Source organism: Melanotaenia boesemani, chromosome 4 (genome assembly GCF_017639745.1).
Source record: "Melanotaenia boesemani isolate fMelBoe1 chromosome 4, fMelBoe1.pri, whole genome shotgun sequence".
NCBI classification, from domain to species: domain Eukaryota; kingdom Metazoa; phylum Chordata; class Actinopteri; order Atheriniformes; family Melanotaeniidae; genus Melanotaenia; species Melanotaenia boesemani.
In genome coordinates, this window is record NC_055685.1 from 1,236,760 (window position 1) to 1,251,362 (window position 14,603).

Genomic DNA, 14,603 nt, shown 5'->3' on the forward strand with positions numbered 1-14,603 from the left:
AGAGACATGTAGAGATATGTAGAGACATGTAGAGACATGTAGAGACATGTAGAGACATGTAGAGATATGTAGAGATATGTAGAGACATGTAGAGACATGTAGAGACATGTAGAGATATGTAGAGACATGTAGAGACATGTAGAGATATGTAGAGATATGTAGAGACATGTAGAGATATGTAGAGATATGTAGAGACATGTAGAGACATGTAGAGACATGTAGAGACATGTAGAGATATGTAGAGACATGTAGAGACATGTAGAGACATGTAGAGATATGTAGAGACATGTAGAGACATGTAGAGACATGTAGAGATATGTAGAGACATGTAGAGATATGTAGAGACATGTAGAGATATGTAGAGACATGTAGAGACATGTAGAGATATGTAGAGACATGTAGAGACATGTAGAGATATGTAGAGATATGTAGAGACATGTAGAGACATGTAGAGACATGTAGAGACATGTAGAGACATGTCGCGACGCTATGTCAACATGAGAGCATCTGAAGTTTGCCGCTCTGCACACGCACACAGCAGATTGTTTGGGGAGGTGAGAGGTGTATGCTACGGTAACAACATCCCATAACCTCAGACCCTCAGAGACCAGTAACCTCAGACCCTCAGACCAGTAACCTCAGACCCTCAGAGACCAGTAACCTCAGACCCTCAGAGACCAGTAACCTCAGATCCTCAGACCAGTAACCTCAGACCCTCAGAGACCAGTAACCTCAGACCCTCAGACCAGTAACCTCAGACCCTCAGAGACCAGTAACCTCAGACCCCCAGAGACCAGTAACCTCAGACCCTCAGAGACCAGTAACCTCAGATCCTCAGACCAGTAACCTCAGATCCTCAGACCAGTAACCTCAGACCCTCAGAGACCAGTAACCTCAGACCCCCAGAGACCAGTAACCTCAGACCCTCAGACCAGTAACCTCAGACCCTCAGACCAGTAACCTTAGACCCTCAGACCAGTAACCTCAGACCCTCAGACCAGTAACCTTAGACCCTCAGACCAGTAACCTCAGACCAGTAATGTCAGTTGCCGTCAAACCGGCCAGACCACTACAGAAGCAGGCTGTGGCATCACTAGCTGTCGTTGCTAGGCTACAAACTCAACCCCCTGACACATTCACACCGGTACGTTGAGATGTCAGCGTCGTCTTTGCTACACAACCGACAGCTTTTCAGCTGCTGCACCAGAGAAATAAGATGCTGGATTTCTTTTTTTTAATGCAAATGTTAAAATGCAAAGCGCTCCTCTTCCTGCCTCCTTTAGGAAGATCAGACCGTAATCTGTTTCTCCTCATTCAGCAGCAACCAGCAATTAAAACCTATTAAAACCTGGTTTAATGATGCTGAAAATCCCCTCCATCAACAATAATACCGTGCATGTACCCAAGATTCTTATAAGTGTGTCTCATTAACAGCATATCGAAAGGGAAGCTGTTCCAGGATTAAACTAAATCTGTAAAATCTGTGAACCTGTGAATCACGGAGAAATGCGTCCTTATAAAATATTCCAATTTTGAGCAAAAAAAAAAAAAACTATAAAAACAAAGAAATAAAGCCCAGCCATGAACTTTGCTTTACTAGATTCTATTCATGGAAACTTGAAAAGTTGATTTCCAGTAGAAGCAGCACTGACCTCTGCGTCCAGGAGCTGATGTAACATAGAACCCGCAGGGCATGTTCTTTCTTCAGCTGGAAGCCAACATCACTGCCTTCTGTGTTGGATACTGAGGAGAAAGAACATGAAATACGTGTTAAAAAACAACAGTAAATCTAACTCCATCTGTGGGACCAGACGTAGCAGCTGTCAATGCCATCAGCATCGCACACAAAGACAAACACAAACAGTCAAATAAACCTCAGCAGACATTTGTTTTTTACTTGGGAAGTGTGCACACTTTGAAGCTGTAAGATGATGGTGGATATTACTTATTTCAAACAGAACAAAAAAATGTAATCGAAGCTTTGCCCATGAAAAAAAGCTGTACCACATATAGTGGTACTTGAAGGTTTGTCAACCCTGTGGATTTTCCTGTCTGCATAAATGTGATCTCAAACATCAGATTTTCAGATAAATGTCGACAAACAGACGGCCTCCACAGGCTCGTACAGTAGCACTACATGCTCCTGATGCTCCATCACTCTGGAACAGGGAGGTCTGTGCTCATCTGACCACATGACCTTCTTCCATCGCTCCAGAGTCCAGACTTTATGCTGCCTAGAACATTAGCTATTTTCTTAAGGCCAGTTTCCACGGAGTGTGTGCACGCCATGGCCTCCGCAGCTAATGGCGGCCATTCTAGTCAATGGTTTGGTTCACACCAGGCGCACCGCGGTGTGTCAGAAGCACCGTGTTGCAGCTCTCCGATAAACATACGCACCAAGTCTGTTTTTGACTTTTTCACTGGGTCCATAACACATCAAACTCCGAGGTTCAGAAAGAGCCGGACAGGAAATCAGAAACAGGAGCAGTGTAAATGTTTTCAGATAATTTTCAAAATAAAAGCCACTGTAAAGACTTGAGCTTGTTGGACCGTGTGAACATTACATCATTAATCAGTCAGGGTTTAATCAGTCAACGTTTATCCTGAAAGTCGAGAATCACAAGATTCTCAACTTCTTCTGTGATCTCGCGCTTCCAGCTAGACGGACGGCACTCGCAGAAGCTTTGACCCTGACAGGCTCCTGGTGTGGACCGACCCGCCACGGAGCTCCAAACGAAACCGCAGCACGCACGCTCCTGGTGTGGACCGACCCGCCACGAAGGTCAAAACGAAACCGCAGCACACACGCTCCTGGTGTGGACCGACCCGCCACGAAGGTAAAAAAAAAAAACGCAGCACACACGCTCCTGGTGTGGACCGACCCGCCACAGAGCTCCAAACGAAACCGCAGCACACACGCTCCTGGTGTGGACCGACCCGCCACGAAGGTCAAAACGAAACCGCAGCACACACGCTCCTGGTGTGGACCAACCCGCCACAGAGCTCCAAACGAAACCGCAGCACACACACTCCTGGTGTGGACCGACCCGCCACGAAGGTCAAAACGAAACCGCAGCACACACGCTCCTGGTGTGGACCGACCCGCCACATAGCTCCAAACAAAACCGCAGCACACACGCTTCTGGTGTGGACCGACCCGCCACGAAGGTCAAAACAAAACCGCAGCACACATGCTCCTGGTGTGGACCGACCCGCCACGGAGCTCCAAACGAAACCGCAGCACGCACACTCCTGGTGTGGACCGACCCGCCACAAAGGTCAAAACAAAACCCCTGGTGTGGACCGACCCGCCACGAAGGTCAAAACGAAACCGCAGCTCACACGCTCCTGGTGTGGACTGACCCGCCACGAAGGTCAAAACGAAACCGCAGCACACTCTCCTGGTGTGGCCGACCCGCCACGAAGGTCAAAACAAAACCGCAGCGCACACGCTCCTGGTGTGGACCGACCCGCCACAAAGGTCAAAACAAAACCGCAGCACACACACTCCTGGAGTGGACCGACCCGCCACGAAGGTCAAAACAAAACCGCAGCACACACGCTCCTGGTATGGACCGACCCGCCACGAAGGTCAAAACGAAACCGCAGCACACACGCTCCTGGAGTGGACCGACCCGCCACGAAGGTCAAAACAAAACCGCAGCACACACGCTCCTGGTGTGGACCGACCCACCACGAAGGTCAAAACAAAACCGCAGCGCACACGCTCCTGGTGTGGACCGACCCGCCACGAAGACAAAACGAAACCGCAGCACACACGCTCCTGGTGTGGACCGACCCGCCACGGAGCTCAAAACAAAACCGCAGCACACACGCTCCTGGTGTGGCCGACCCGCCACGAAGGTCAAAACAAAACTGCAGCGCACACGCTCCTGGTGTGGACCGACCCGCCACGAAGGTCAAAACGAAACCGCAGCGCACACGCTCCTGGTGTGGACCGACCCGCCACGAAGGTCAAAACGAAACCGCAGCACACACGCTCCTGGTGTGGACCGACCCGCCACGAAGGTCAAAACGAAACCGCAGCACACATGCTCCTGGTGGATATTGGGGGTTCTGGTTCCACAGCTGTTCAGTCCCTTGAGTTCCTTCACATTGTTCATGTTGAAATGTTCTAACTTTCACTATTTAACTGAGTTTTAAAGTTTAAGCGATCACCATCATTTAGGATTTTTTTCCAGCTACATTTCTTCCTGGAAGCTGGTGGTTCCTCACTCTCCTTCTAGTTTTTAATAATGAGTTGGACAGTTCTTAACCCAGTTTTAGTCGTGTCTGCTCTCCTTAGATGTTCTCTCTGCTAAATGCCAATGATCTGACTCTTCTTTAACAGACTAGCATCTTTTCCATGACCACGGATGCGTCTTTCCACATAACTGTTTAAGAAATGACAAGCTACTCATGTCATTCGTTGCGGCTGAATACCTTGTTGCAGCTGAAAGATGATCGCCCATGCAGTAATTATCCAATAGGAGGCTCCCACCTGTTTGTTTAGTTAAATCCAGGTGGCGCCATTTTTTTTTTTTTTTAATGTAGCATGACTTCCTGAGGTTGCATGCAACTTAAAGTAATAGTCGGACCTCTGGCTGGTGCAAGCAGTTATAAAACTGTATGATGATTTAAAACTATATCAGTTTTAAGGTATATCACAATACACCTTGAAACTTCTTCTCCATATGTGAATTAGGTGCAGAGAGAATTCAACCTCATTTTAAAACACTAAGTACAAAGGGTTTCCACTGACCCTGAGTCAGTAAAAAGAAAACGCCTGTTAAGTGAATACTGCCTCCCACACATGCACGCATGCTGCAGCGAATCTAAGGTCGCAAGTCACTGCGCACACAGCACATGGGCCTGCCAATCATGTTGACAGAGCCGTCGCAGCAAACAGCACCCTGCTAAGGTACCAAACCATCCTCCCTCTGTTATATCACACAGGTGGAAACCTTCTGCTCAGAGAAACAGCAAAAAGATGAAACTTTACGGATGATTGATAGGAAATAATCCCTAATCAGATGCAATTTTAGTCAGAATCAAACCACAAATGTCATATTCTAGAACATGAAAACATGTTTAAGAGCTGAAACATTACATACATCCACAGATCTGGATGTTCAATCAGCTGTAGAGAGGAACTCCACCAGGCTGAAACATGTCATTAAACCAATAACAATTTCCTTTTTTTAACCTGTCCAGCAACGTGCCAAGCAGAGCGATGGCTGTGCCGTGCCAAGCGGAGCTTTATGTATATCAGGCCCCTCTTGATAATTTAGGTATTATTAGATTTGTCTATTACTGAATTTATATTAATGCTGGACCTGACAGGGGGTTGGAAGAAATGAGTAAACAAGAGAAAACGGGTGAGATATAAAGAGACATGGATATACCAAATAGAAAGTAACAGCATGAGCTAAACCTAAACTGGAAAAACCAGGCAGCCAGCTGCTACGCCTGTAAGGAAACAGACAACCACCTGCAACATCTTCAGCACAAACAAACCACCCCAGAGCACGAATCCTAGCCAGCCCGCCTCAGAGCAGACCACGCATCTGCCCAGAGGAGGCAGAGGAAGGGCCCAGCCAGAGAACCCACGGCCATGAAGCACAGGCCCCAGGAGGTCAGGGACAGCAGCCTCCAGCCCCATCAGGTGCTGGCCCCCCAGAGGGGTCCAGAGCTGGACGTCTCTGATCTGATGCACTCTTATCACATTGCTACACGGACACTACATATCATTTTATTGTGCTAAAATATTATGAAATATTTTTTAAAGTTCACAATTAAGAAAGCAAAACAAAAGGCACAAAACTGAAACATGTCGCTAACCGCTCACACACCCGACTGGCCTCATATAACCTCAATTAGCATAACTGGATAAACATCATCGAGCATCACTTTGAAAGCATCTTTTCATGAAATCCTTGGCTCACTCTCCCTTTCGTAGTGATTTCAAGCAGGACCCTAGCGTGTACCTGACCATTTCTGCTACTTTAATAACAGGAGCAGTCAAAACACAAACGTAAGACATCTTCTAGCAACCGAGAACGTTTCCCCACACATGCTGGATTATAATGAGTAGGGCTGACTTTATGCTAAAACAGGTAATGAGGTGGACGTGATGTCAGGTAAACACATGACCCAGATTTAGTTAGTCCTATAACTTGTTTCGCTCATGATACAACATTGTGCAAATGAAAATAACAAGTGTCAACTATTTAAAACAAAGAGGTATCTGCACATTATATGTTCAGTAAAGCTAAAATGAATTTTTTACATGGCCAACATTTTCCTTCTGCCTGGAAAGGACATAAACGTAAACATCCAAACTTATTCATACCCACCGCAAACTGTTGAGGTCTATGGGAAATTCAATGTTAAATACAATTCAATGTTCTAGAGCATCCCAATCCCCCTCATTAATTAAAAACAGCTCTTTTCATCAACTTGAGGTGGAAAACAGCAGCTCTCAGCTGCAGGTTTGTGGCAAGTCATGGCTAAAACAAAAGAGCCCAGTAAGGACCTGCAACCACATATTGTGGCTCCTCACAACGAGGGGAAAGGGCTACAAGGCCATATCTAAATGCCTTAGTTCCAGTGGCCACAAAACAAAATATTATTTTAAAAATTACTCGATGCTCAACACTGTCTTGGAGGACACCTACACTGGTAGGGCAGATGGTGAAAAAGAATCCGAGGATCCCCACCAAGGACATCCTTAGGAATCTGAGCCATGCAGTCAACACTGTTAACTACTGGCTTCTGCAGATGCAGACCAAACTTTCCACATAGGGCACACAAGAGCGTAATTTCATCAGGACAAAAACAACACATCTGGTCTTCCATTTTGGTGTTGCTTTGGGATTGTTCTTCAGCCAATGGCCCAGGCAACCTAATCAAAGTACATAGCACCATGAAAAAAAATCTACATCCACATCCATCAGGCAGTCTGCAGAGAAACTTGGCCCTGGGTAGTCCTGGACATTTCAACATGACAATGACCCAAAACACACAGCACGAGTGTGAGGAAATGGTTAGCTGACAACACTGTGGACGGTTGGACCTCTGACTGGAATCCAATTCTCAACTGAATTGAGAAGGATATAAATAATTTGAGATTACTTTTTTGGTGTTCAAATGTAAATTAAAAACTGTTTCAAACAAAATCCATGTTTATCGTGTTTCATATTAACTGCGAAGTTTGATCAATAACGGCAATATTACACTTGTGATTGCTAGCTTAAGTTGACATTAAACCAGTTGGTGAAATTTGTTTTAGTGGCAACATTAAATACATGTCTAAAGCTAACACAAAAAAAGAATGTATAAAAGAGACCAGTCGAAAAAATATACCCAAGCAACCGATGCTCGCCGACATGCTTATGAGAAAATATGGGTCTGCATTTAGCCATAAATCTTCAGGGCTAGCTTAGTTGCTACTAGCTTAAGTAACGTTTCACGCTTTCGCCAAAACATTTTTATAAATGTTCCATTCGTGTTTAAGTGTCAGCACAGTTAACCGTGTGCGTGTTGCTAAGCGTTAGCAGGCCATTTTGAACTGTGACTGTGGCCAAAACAATGGGTGTCAGTGGAGTGGACAGCTAGCAGACTGACCTGACAAACACATCAAACAAAGTCAGCTTGCTCGCTAGCTTAGCTAGCTAACTTAGCCTGCTATCTCCCAAATCCATGCAAGCCGCATTCTAACAACATCAGCATCTTTCACCATCGCTGTTGTGTCAAATGTTCCACAGTGATTAAGTATTTTAACTCACAACTGCGATGTCACGTGCAAAATCGATAAAGGTACAGACTTTCAAACCATTTAGGTGCTAGATTTCTATGAGAAGTGTTTGACAAACCCGAGGCCCAAAACTGACTGCAAATTTGGAAAAGAGAAAGGGATCTGCGTTTATATCAGACACAGTCCCACACGAAAACATGTCGCCAACTGCAAAAATTCACAGCCGCAATGTCATTTCTTTTATTGCTTTATGGTGTAAAAGTCTGTATGTTAGGGCGAGCTGATAAAGAAGAGGAAGAAAAAAAGACTAGTCATATTTAGCTTGCCATCATGCTAACATGTTTCCATCAAGCTTCAATGAGCAGTGATGCTAACATTATGCTGCTAGTTCAACGTCGACTGATGAAAATAAAAAAAAATATTTGTATACTTACTTTCATTTAAAACCTCCACCAGCTCGGCGCAGTTCTCACACATTGTTCATGAAGCGGAATACTGAATGCACCAACTCAAACCATTGCACTGGAAACAGTTGGTGGTTGGTAGGTAGTTGTTTTGGGGGTTAAAAAAAGGCCCAGAGGAGGGAGTGATTTGTTCAGGTTAGGCCACTGAATAAATCCTGGGGAAACAGCAAGGTGGAGGACGTGATCTGCATCCAGATGACGATTATGTATACCAATAGGTAAGAGGCACTGTAGGGTAGAAGTCGAATCAGTCACCAATCTGAGCGATACTTGAGAAAGTAGACACAGCAGCCATGTTGAAAAAGGAAGGGAGGGGGTCGTACAGCATGTAGGAGGTTCGGAACTTTCCGTAACGTCTCGGGCTGTCATTCGTTATACTTTGGTAATCTCACGATAACTCAAATATTCAGACCACATTCACATGACCTCAAGGGCAAAGATGTTAAAGACAAATAATCATGTTGACTCAGCTTTTTTTTCTTTTTTTAATATATAGTAAGTAATGTTATATAACTAATAACTTGTATTACCATATAGGTGAAACCAAACTGGACGGCTGTCAACATGCATCCAACCTCAGACCCATGAAACAACCTTACCCCCATGAAACAATCCACGTTTTCCACGATTCAAAGAAATTTCACTATCCACATATGGCTTATTTATTTGTGTTAGCTAACATCATATGCATAAAATTTCCAAATTATTGCACATGCACAATTACAACAAAACTGAGACTTTGTGTAAAATTTAATTAAAACAGAATGAATGATATGAAAATCTCACATATTTTATTCCCAGTAGAACATATACATACAACATAAACAACATGGAAAATGTTAGCTCATTTTTAAATTAACAGCAGCAATTTTGTTTTAAAGTCTATAAGCAAATCATTCATTCTGGTTTTATCTACATTTTGCAGTGTCTCAACTTTTTTGGGAAAAAGGGTTGTAAAAAAAACAAAGAAGACACCAGCATCCTGAGGAAGAAATGGTGATTTCTCCTCCTTCCTGTAGGCAGACCACTCCAGTTTCTGGTCGAGAACCACACCTGGGTATTTGTAGGACTGCAGTCTGCTTCCTCCCCATCAAAGCAGACTGGCTGGCTGGCTTTTAGATCTCCTGACTCCAGTCTGTGAAGGCCTCCACAAGGTCCCTGTACCCCCCTCCTGTCCATCGCTCACACATGCCACAACAGCTGTCCTCTGAATACCTCTGTACGTGGCAGGACTGTTGTACCTTAAGTCGGGTGTGTAGAGGGTGGAAAGGAGCTGAAACGCCACATGAAACAAAGAAATAGAGAAAACCCTGCCAGCAGTGTAATAATGTTAGTGTTCGTTTTCAGTGTGGTTTTACTTTGAGGAGGGAACCTTCCCTGTGCTGCAGCGCTGCACTCGTGGCCTTCCTTTCTGATTAAATCTCAGGGGACTACCTTTGTCAGTCAGTAATGTGACAGACTGGGTGGCATTAGGTGCAACCATATTTACGACTGTGTTCAAGGAGATCAGTTCAGCCAAGACAAGCATCACATTTACCAAGTGTCACAATTCTTCACTGTTTCATATGTTGTCCAGTGACATGTTTGTTCTGTAGGCAACAAAACAAAATAGAAGATGTCTTTGTTTATATCACAGATGTTTAGTGAAAATAACCAACTTTATTTTGTCATAGTACTCAGACAGGTTTACAAACAGGATGGATTGTTTACAAACAGAACGGTTTGTTTACAAACAGAACGGTTTGTTTACAAACAGGACGGTTTGTAAACGAACAGAACGGTTTGTTTACAAACAGGATGGATTGTAAACGAACAGGACGGTTTGTCTACAAACAGGACAGTTTGTCTACAAACAGGACGGATTGTAAACGAACAGGACGGTTTGTTTACAAACAGGACGGATTGTAAACGAATAGAACGGTTTGTTTACAAACAGGATGGATTGTAAACGAACAGAACGGTTTGTTTACAAACAGGACGGATTGTAAACGAACAGAACGGTTTGTTTACAAACAGGATGGATTGTAAACGAACAGAACGGTTTGTTTACAAACAGGACGGTTTGTTTACCAGCAGGATGGATTGTTTACAAATAGGATGGATTGTTTACAAACAGAGGGGTATTGCACGAAACCAAGATAAGGAATTAAGCCGGGATATGTTGGTTATCCTGGCTGAATTTAGCCCTAAGTCAGTTGCATGAAAGCAGCTCAAACTAATCCCGGCCAAGTTACTGTGGTGATTTATCCGCTGCAGCTAGCCTGCTCCAGACCAGGCTAACTCCAAAGGCTAAGATTAATCCTAGCGAGTCACCTGCATGTCCAAAGTCAATTCTGTGAGGAATTAATGTGTTTTACAGCATGTCCATGGTCTTCGTAAGTATGGCGCATCATTTTAATCATCCAATATTAAAATATTACATATACAGTCACTGTACATTTAATCGAAATCTGTTCGTAATCACAACAGCCTTTTTATATGGATTCGAGTTGTAGTATTATTATTCTATTCTATTCTACAGTCATTTAGCAGACGCTTTTATCCAAAGCGACTTACATTTGAGAGTAAGAACAACACAAGCATGAATTCAAACAAGATGGGACGTCATAATTAAGTGTTAGTCAGACCGCTTTTGAGTCCAGTTAGACCCAGGTGCTGTCGTGTAGTGCTAGTGCAGTGCATATAATTTTTTTTTTTTTTTTTTAGTCATTTTATTTAAATACAGGATCACGATTTCATCACACAATATCAACTTGGTCATAAGTGCATGATTTCATCAGGCCAAGTGTTATATTGCTATGCTAATGAAGACTGCTCGTCAAATTGCTGTCAGAGGTTTTATAAATATGTGGTTTATTGCATTAATTGAGATTACAAAACACAGCGGATGAGGTTACAAAGGTGTATTCAAAGAAATCCGTGACGAGGGCAACGTAGAATATTCAGGTCCAACTCCCCTTCACCTGTTCCCTCTTCATAATGGCTTGCCCTTTTTCGGAGGATGTGCTGGACGAGGAAGCCCGCATCCTCAGAAGAGCATTCAGACGTGAACGAGTCTTCAGGGACAGGTCACATCCCCTGGCCTTTGGAGATGACTATGTCATTAAGAGATACAGATTTTCGGGTGATGGACTAAGATATTTATGTAGGCTGCTGAGTCCAAAAATACAGCACCAGACAGCGCGAAGCCATGCCCTCACTTTACCACAGATGATCTGTGTCACATTGAGATGGCTTGCGAGTGGGAGCTTCCTTTATTCTGTTGGGGATGCAGAGAACCTCAATAAAGGAACCATTTGCCGGACAATCAGATGCGTTTGTCTGGCGCTGAAATCATTCAGCAATATATTCATCACCTTCCCTGACCACAGAAGACCCCTCTACATCAAGGAGGAGTTTTACAAGATTGCAGGTAACCTCAATTTTAATGTGCACCCATTAGTTTCTAAGTATATCTGTCACAGTTGGATACTCACTATTTTTTGTTACAGCTTTCCCTAACATCATTGGGGCAGTGGATTGCACACACATAAGAATCAGACGCCCCTCAGGTGAACATGAGGGAGATTACATTAACAGGAAATCCTTCCACAGCATCAATGTTCAGGTAAGAGTGATTTGTGGTTATGACCTACATGAATCTGTTCTGTGCATTTAATGACCTTAATAGGCTACAACTAAATATTTCAGATGATCTGTGATGCTGACTGCCTTGTGAGCAATTTAGAGGCAAAGTGGCCTGGCTCAGTGCATGACTCTAGAGTCTTTCGGGCTAGTCCAATTTATGAGAGACTTTCACAAGGTAGCCCACACATTTGTACTGTAAGCACCTTGGACATTGTGTGTGTAACTCTGTTTTCTAAATGATATTTTGTATTATTAGGTGAATTCTCTGGTGTGCTGCTGGGAGATAAAGGATACGCCTGTGAGTCATTCCTCTTGACTCCCCTTGCAGATCCCCAAACCCCACCACAGCAGGCCTACAACCATGCACACACCAAGACAAGGGCTCGAATCGAGATGACCTTTGGCCTTCTGAAATCTAGGTTTCAGTGCCTGCACCACCTGAGGATTTCCCCGGACAGAGCCTGTGATGTTATTGCTGCATGCGTAGTACTGCATAACATTGCAGGCCTAAGAAAGGAGACCCCCCCCCGAGTGGCTGTTGATGTTGACTGGGAAAATGCTCCCATCTTCCCGGACAACATTAATGGCAGACTTGTCAGGGAGCAATATATTGCAAGTTTCTTCACTTAATTTTTGGATTTAGCCCCTTTATTTAATAAAGGAGCTTTTCCTGTGTGAGCATTTTGTTTAGCACTGGTGGTTCTTTGAAATTCTTTTACATTCATGAAAAGAGGACGGACACCAATGTTCTAGTTCTTTTTGGTTTTTTTTTAAGCAGTCATTTGTCTTGGTTGCTTGGATCCTACGACAGCAAAAGTAACAAGGATTAAAACACTGTATTGCAGATATGGTTACTGTGTGCATTGAAACACTCACTTCTCTTTCTAGTTTCTGGATTTCCAGGTCCAGTTTTCTGAGTGTCTGGCGTTTAATCTCTAGATCCAGCTCTAGTTCTTGGAGCTTTCTCTTTTTGAGTCAGCTTTTAACATCTGCCAGCTCTATCTGTCTCTCCAGGTGCTTTGCATAAAGCGTTCTGACAGTTTGTGAGGTCTGTAAAGGAAATGTCAGTTAGCACAGCAGGATTTGTGCATAACGTAGATTTACTTTAGCCAATACTCACAATGTTACCAGGCCGCTTAGGAGACTGTGCAGCATCCGGGTCCTGTTACACATTTTCTATTAGCACCACATCACTGACTTCATATCCTTCATGGAATAAATAAGCAGGCCAATCCCATAAAACTGACATGTCTCAAGCCTTCTGGACTCCACTGACACAGTCTCCTCATCTGCAGACGTGCATTCTGCAGCTGCAGATGTGCCTTCCCCCTGCCGTATACATGCAGCGAGAGGACTCGGATTAAGATTTCACAGAACATACCAAGCCTGTGATTTGGAGACACTGTACTAACCGGATCATCTTCTGGTGGCTCCAAAAGTGTAATTGTGTTCCCAGACACTGCAAGGTTATCCAAAGTCAGACACTATATTATATTTGATTGTGTTCCATGTGCAGTAGAATTGCAGTACTTTGTGTACCTTGTATGAAGCAGACAGTTTCTGTGGCTGGGACAGAGTCAGTTATTGTCCCTCCCTGGATCCCCTCCATCACTGGCCTCCCTTTATTTAAATGGAGTGCCAGTTCCTCTGCTGGAGTCACATCCTGGCTGGGTGGGCCGCCCCCTGTGCCAGTTTATAGGCCTTTTTTAACTGCTACAATCATACAGACATTGAACATGTCAGCAGACACCTCATCTATTCACCTCATTTGTTCACGGTTATCTACTTTGGAGTCACTTACCAGCCTGCAAAATGTTCTTATATTTAATTTTTTCTTGCTGCAGGTCCTTTTATGGCCAGACAGGTTTGTCCTTTATGAAGGACAGAAAGATAAAATAGATAAAAACGTTACATGAGGAAAATAGATTAAATGACACATTGTGGATAATTGTTTGCACCTAATCATACTCTACATTTCCTGAGTAACATGCACCTGCTTGTCACTCTTAAAGTATACAACAGTTAGTGGATTTGAAAAGTAATCCTTTAATTGTAGCCTAATTATGACAGTTCCAGTGGAGCACTGTTTATTAATTGTACAGTTTTTGACCACTTACGCATTGAGCCGGTCGGCTATTGTCTGCCAGGCTCTCTCGCGTTCTTTACTTATGGCATTGGTATTGCCTTTTTTCCTTATAATATCCTTAACTTCGTCAGAGAACTCCGTCAGGAGCTGTTGTTCAGCGGCCGTGACGTAGGACGCGCGACTTTTATCCATTTCCCCATCAGTGATTCTGTGAGCGATCGCGAGGTCTGCTTCAGTATGTCGTGCACACGCACTTATCCCAACTATCTTCACCTGGCTTAACCTAGCCGCACCTTCTCATCCTGGCTCAGCAAACGTGCAACCAATTAAGCCAGGATAGGCCGCGCAAGCTAGGTCAAGCTGGGCTTGTTTAATTATCCTGGATTTCTTTATTCTGGTTTCGTGCAATACCCCTCAGATGTGTGTGTTGATGTGGACTATCGTCATGTTGACTTCATCTACCAGCGGTGAGAGAGGGGAACTTTCACCACAGAAGATCAGGTCCTGCTGAAACTTAGGGTGTTCAGATCTGGACTGAATTCATCTGCGGAGCTGGTAGATTCATTAAAACACGGTTTCTAATTTCTGAAACGTGAATTCTATTTATGAAAATTAAGTTTAGTAGGTGTGTAGTTGTTTTACTGTTTTTCCAGCAGTTACAGAAGGTTCT

General features: G+C 43.9%; 1 protein-coding gene across 2 annotated transcripts in view; it reads right to left on the minus strand.

The window, feature by feature from the left end:
* Positions 1-8,534, minus strand: part of usp34 (ubiquitin specific peptidase 34) — a 65,259-nt gene extending 56,725 nt beyond the window's left edge. For both annotated transcript variants that reach the window (XM_041982029.1, XM_041982028.1), the window contains exons 1-2: positions 8,191-8,534; positions 1,653-1,743 (exon numbers count right to left, since the gene is read on the minus strand). In XM_041982029.1, the coding sequence (XP_041837963.1) occupies positions 1,653-1,743; positions 8,191-8,233 (134 nt within the window). In that variant the 5' untranslated portion in view covers positions 8,234-8,534. The remainder of the gene's footprint in view (positions 1-1,652; positions 1,744-8,190) is intronic.
* Between the last annotated feature and the right edge of the window lie 6,069 nt (positions 8,535-14,603).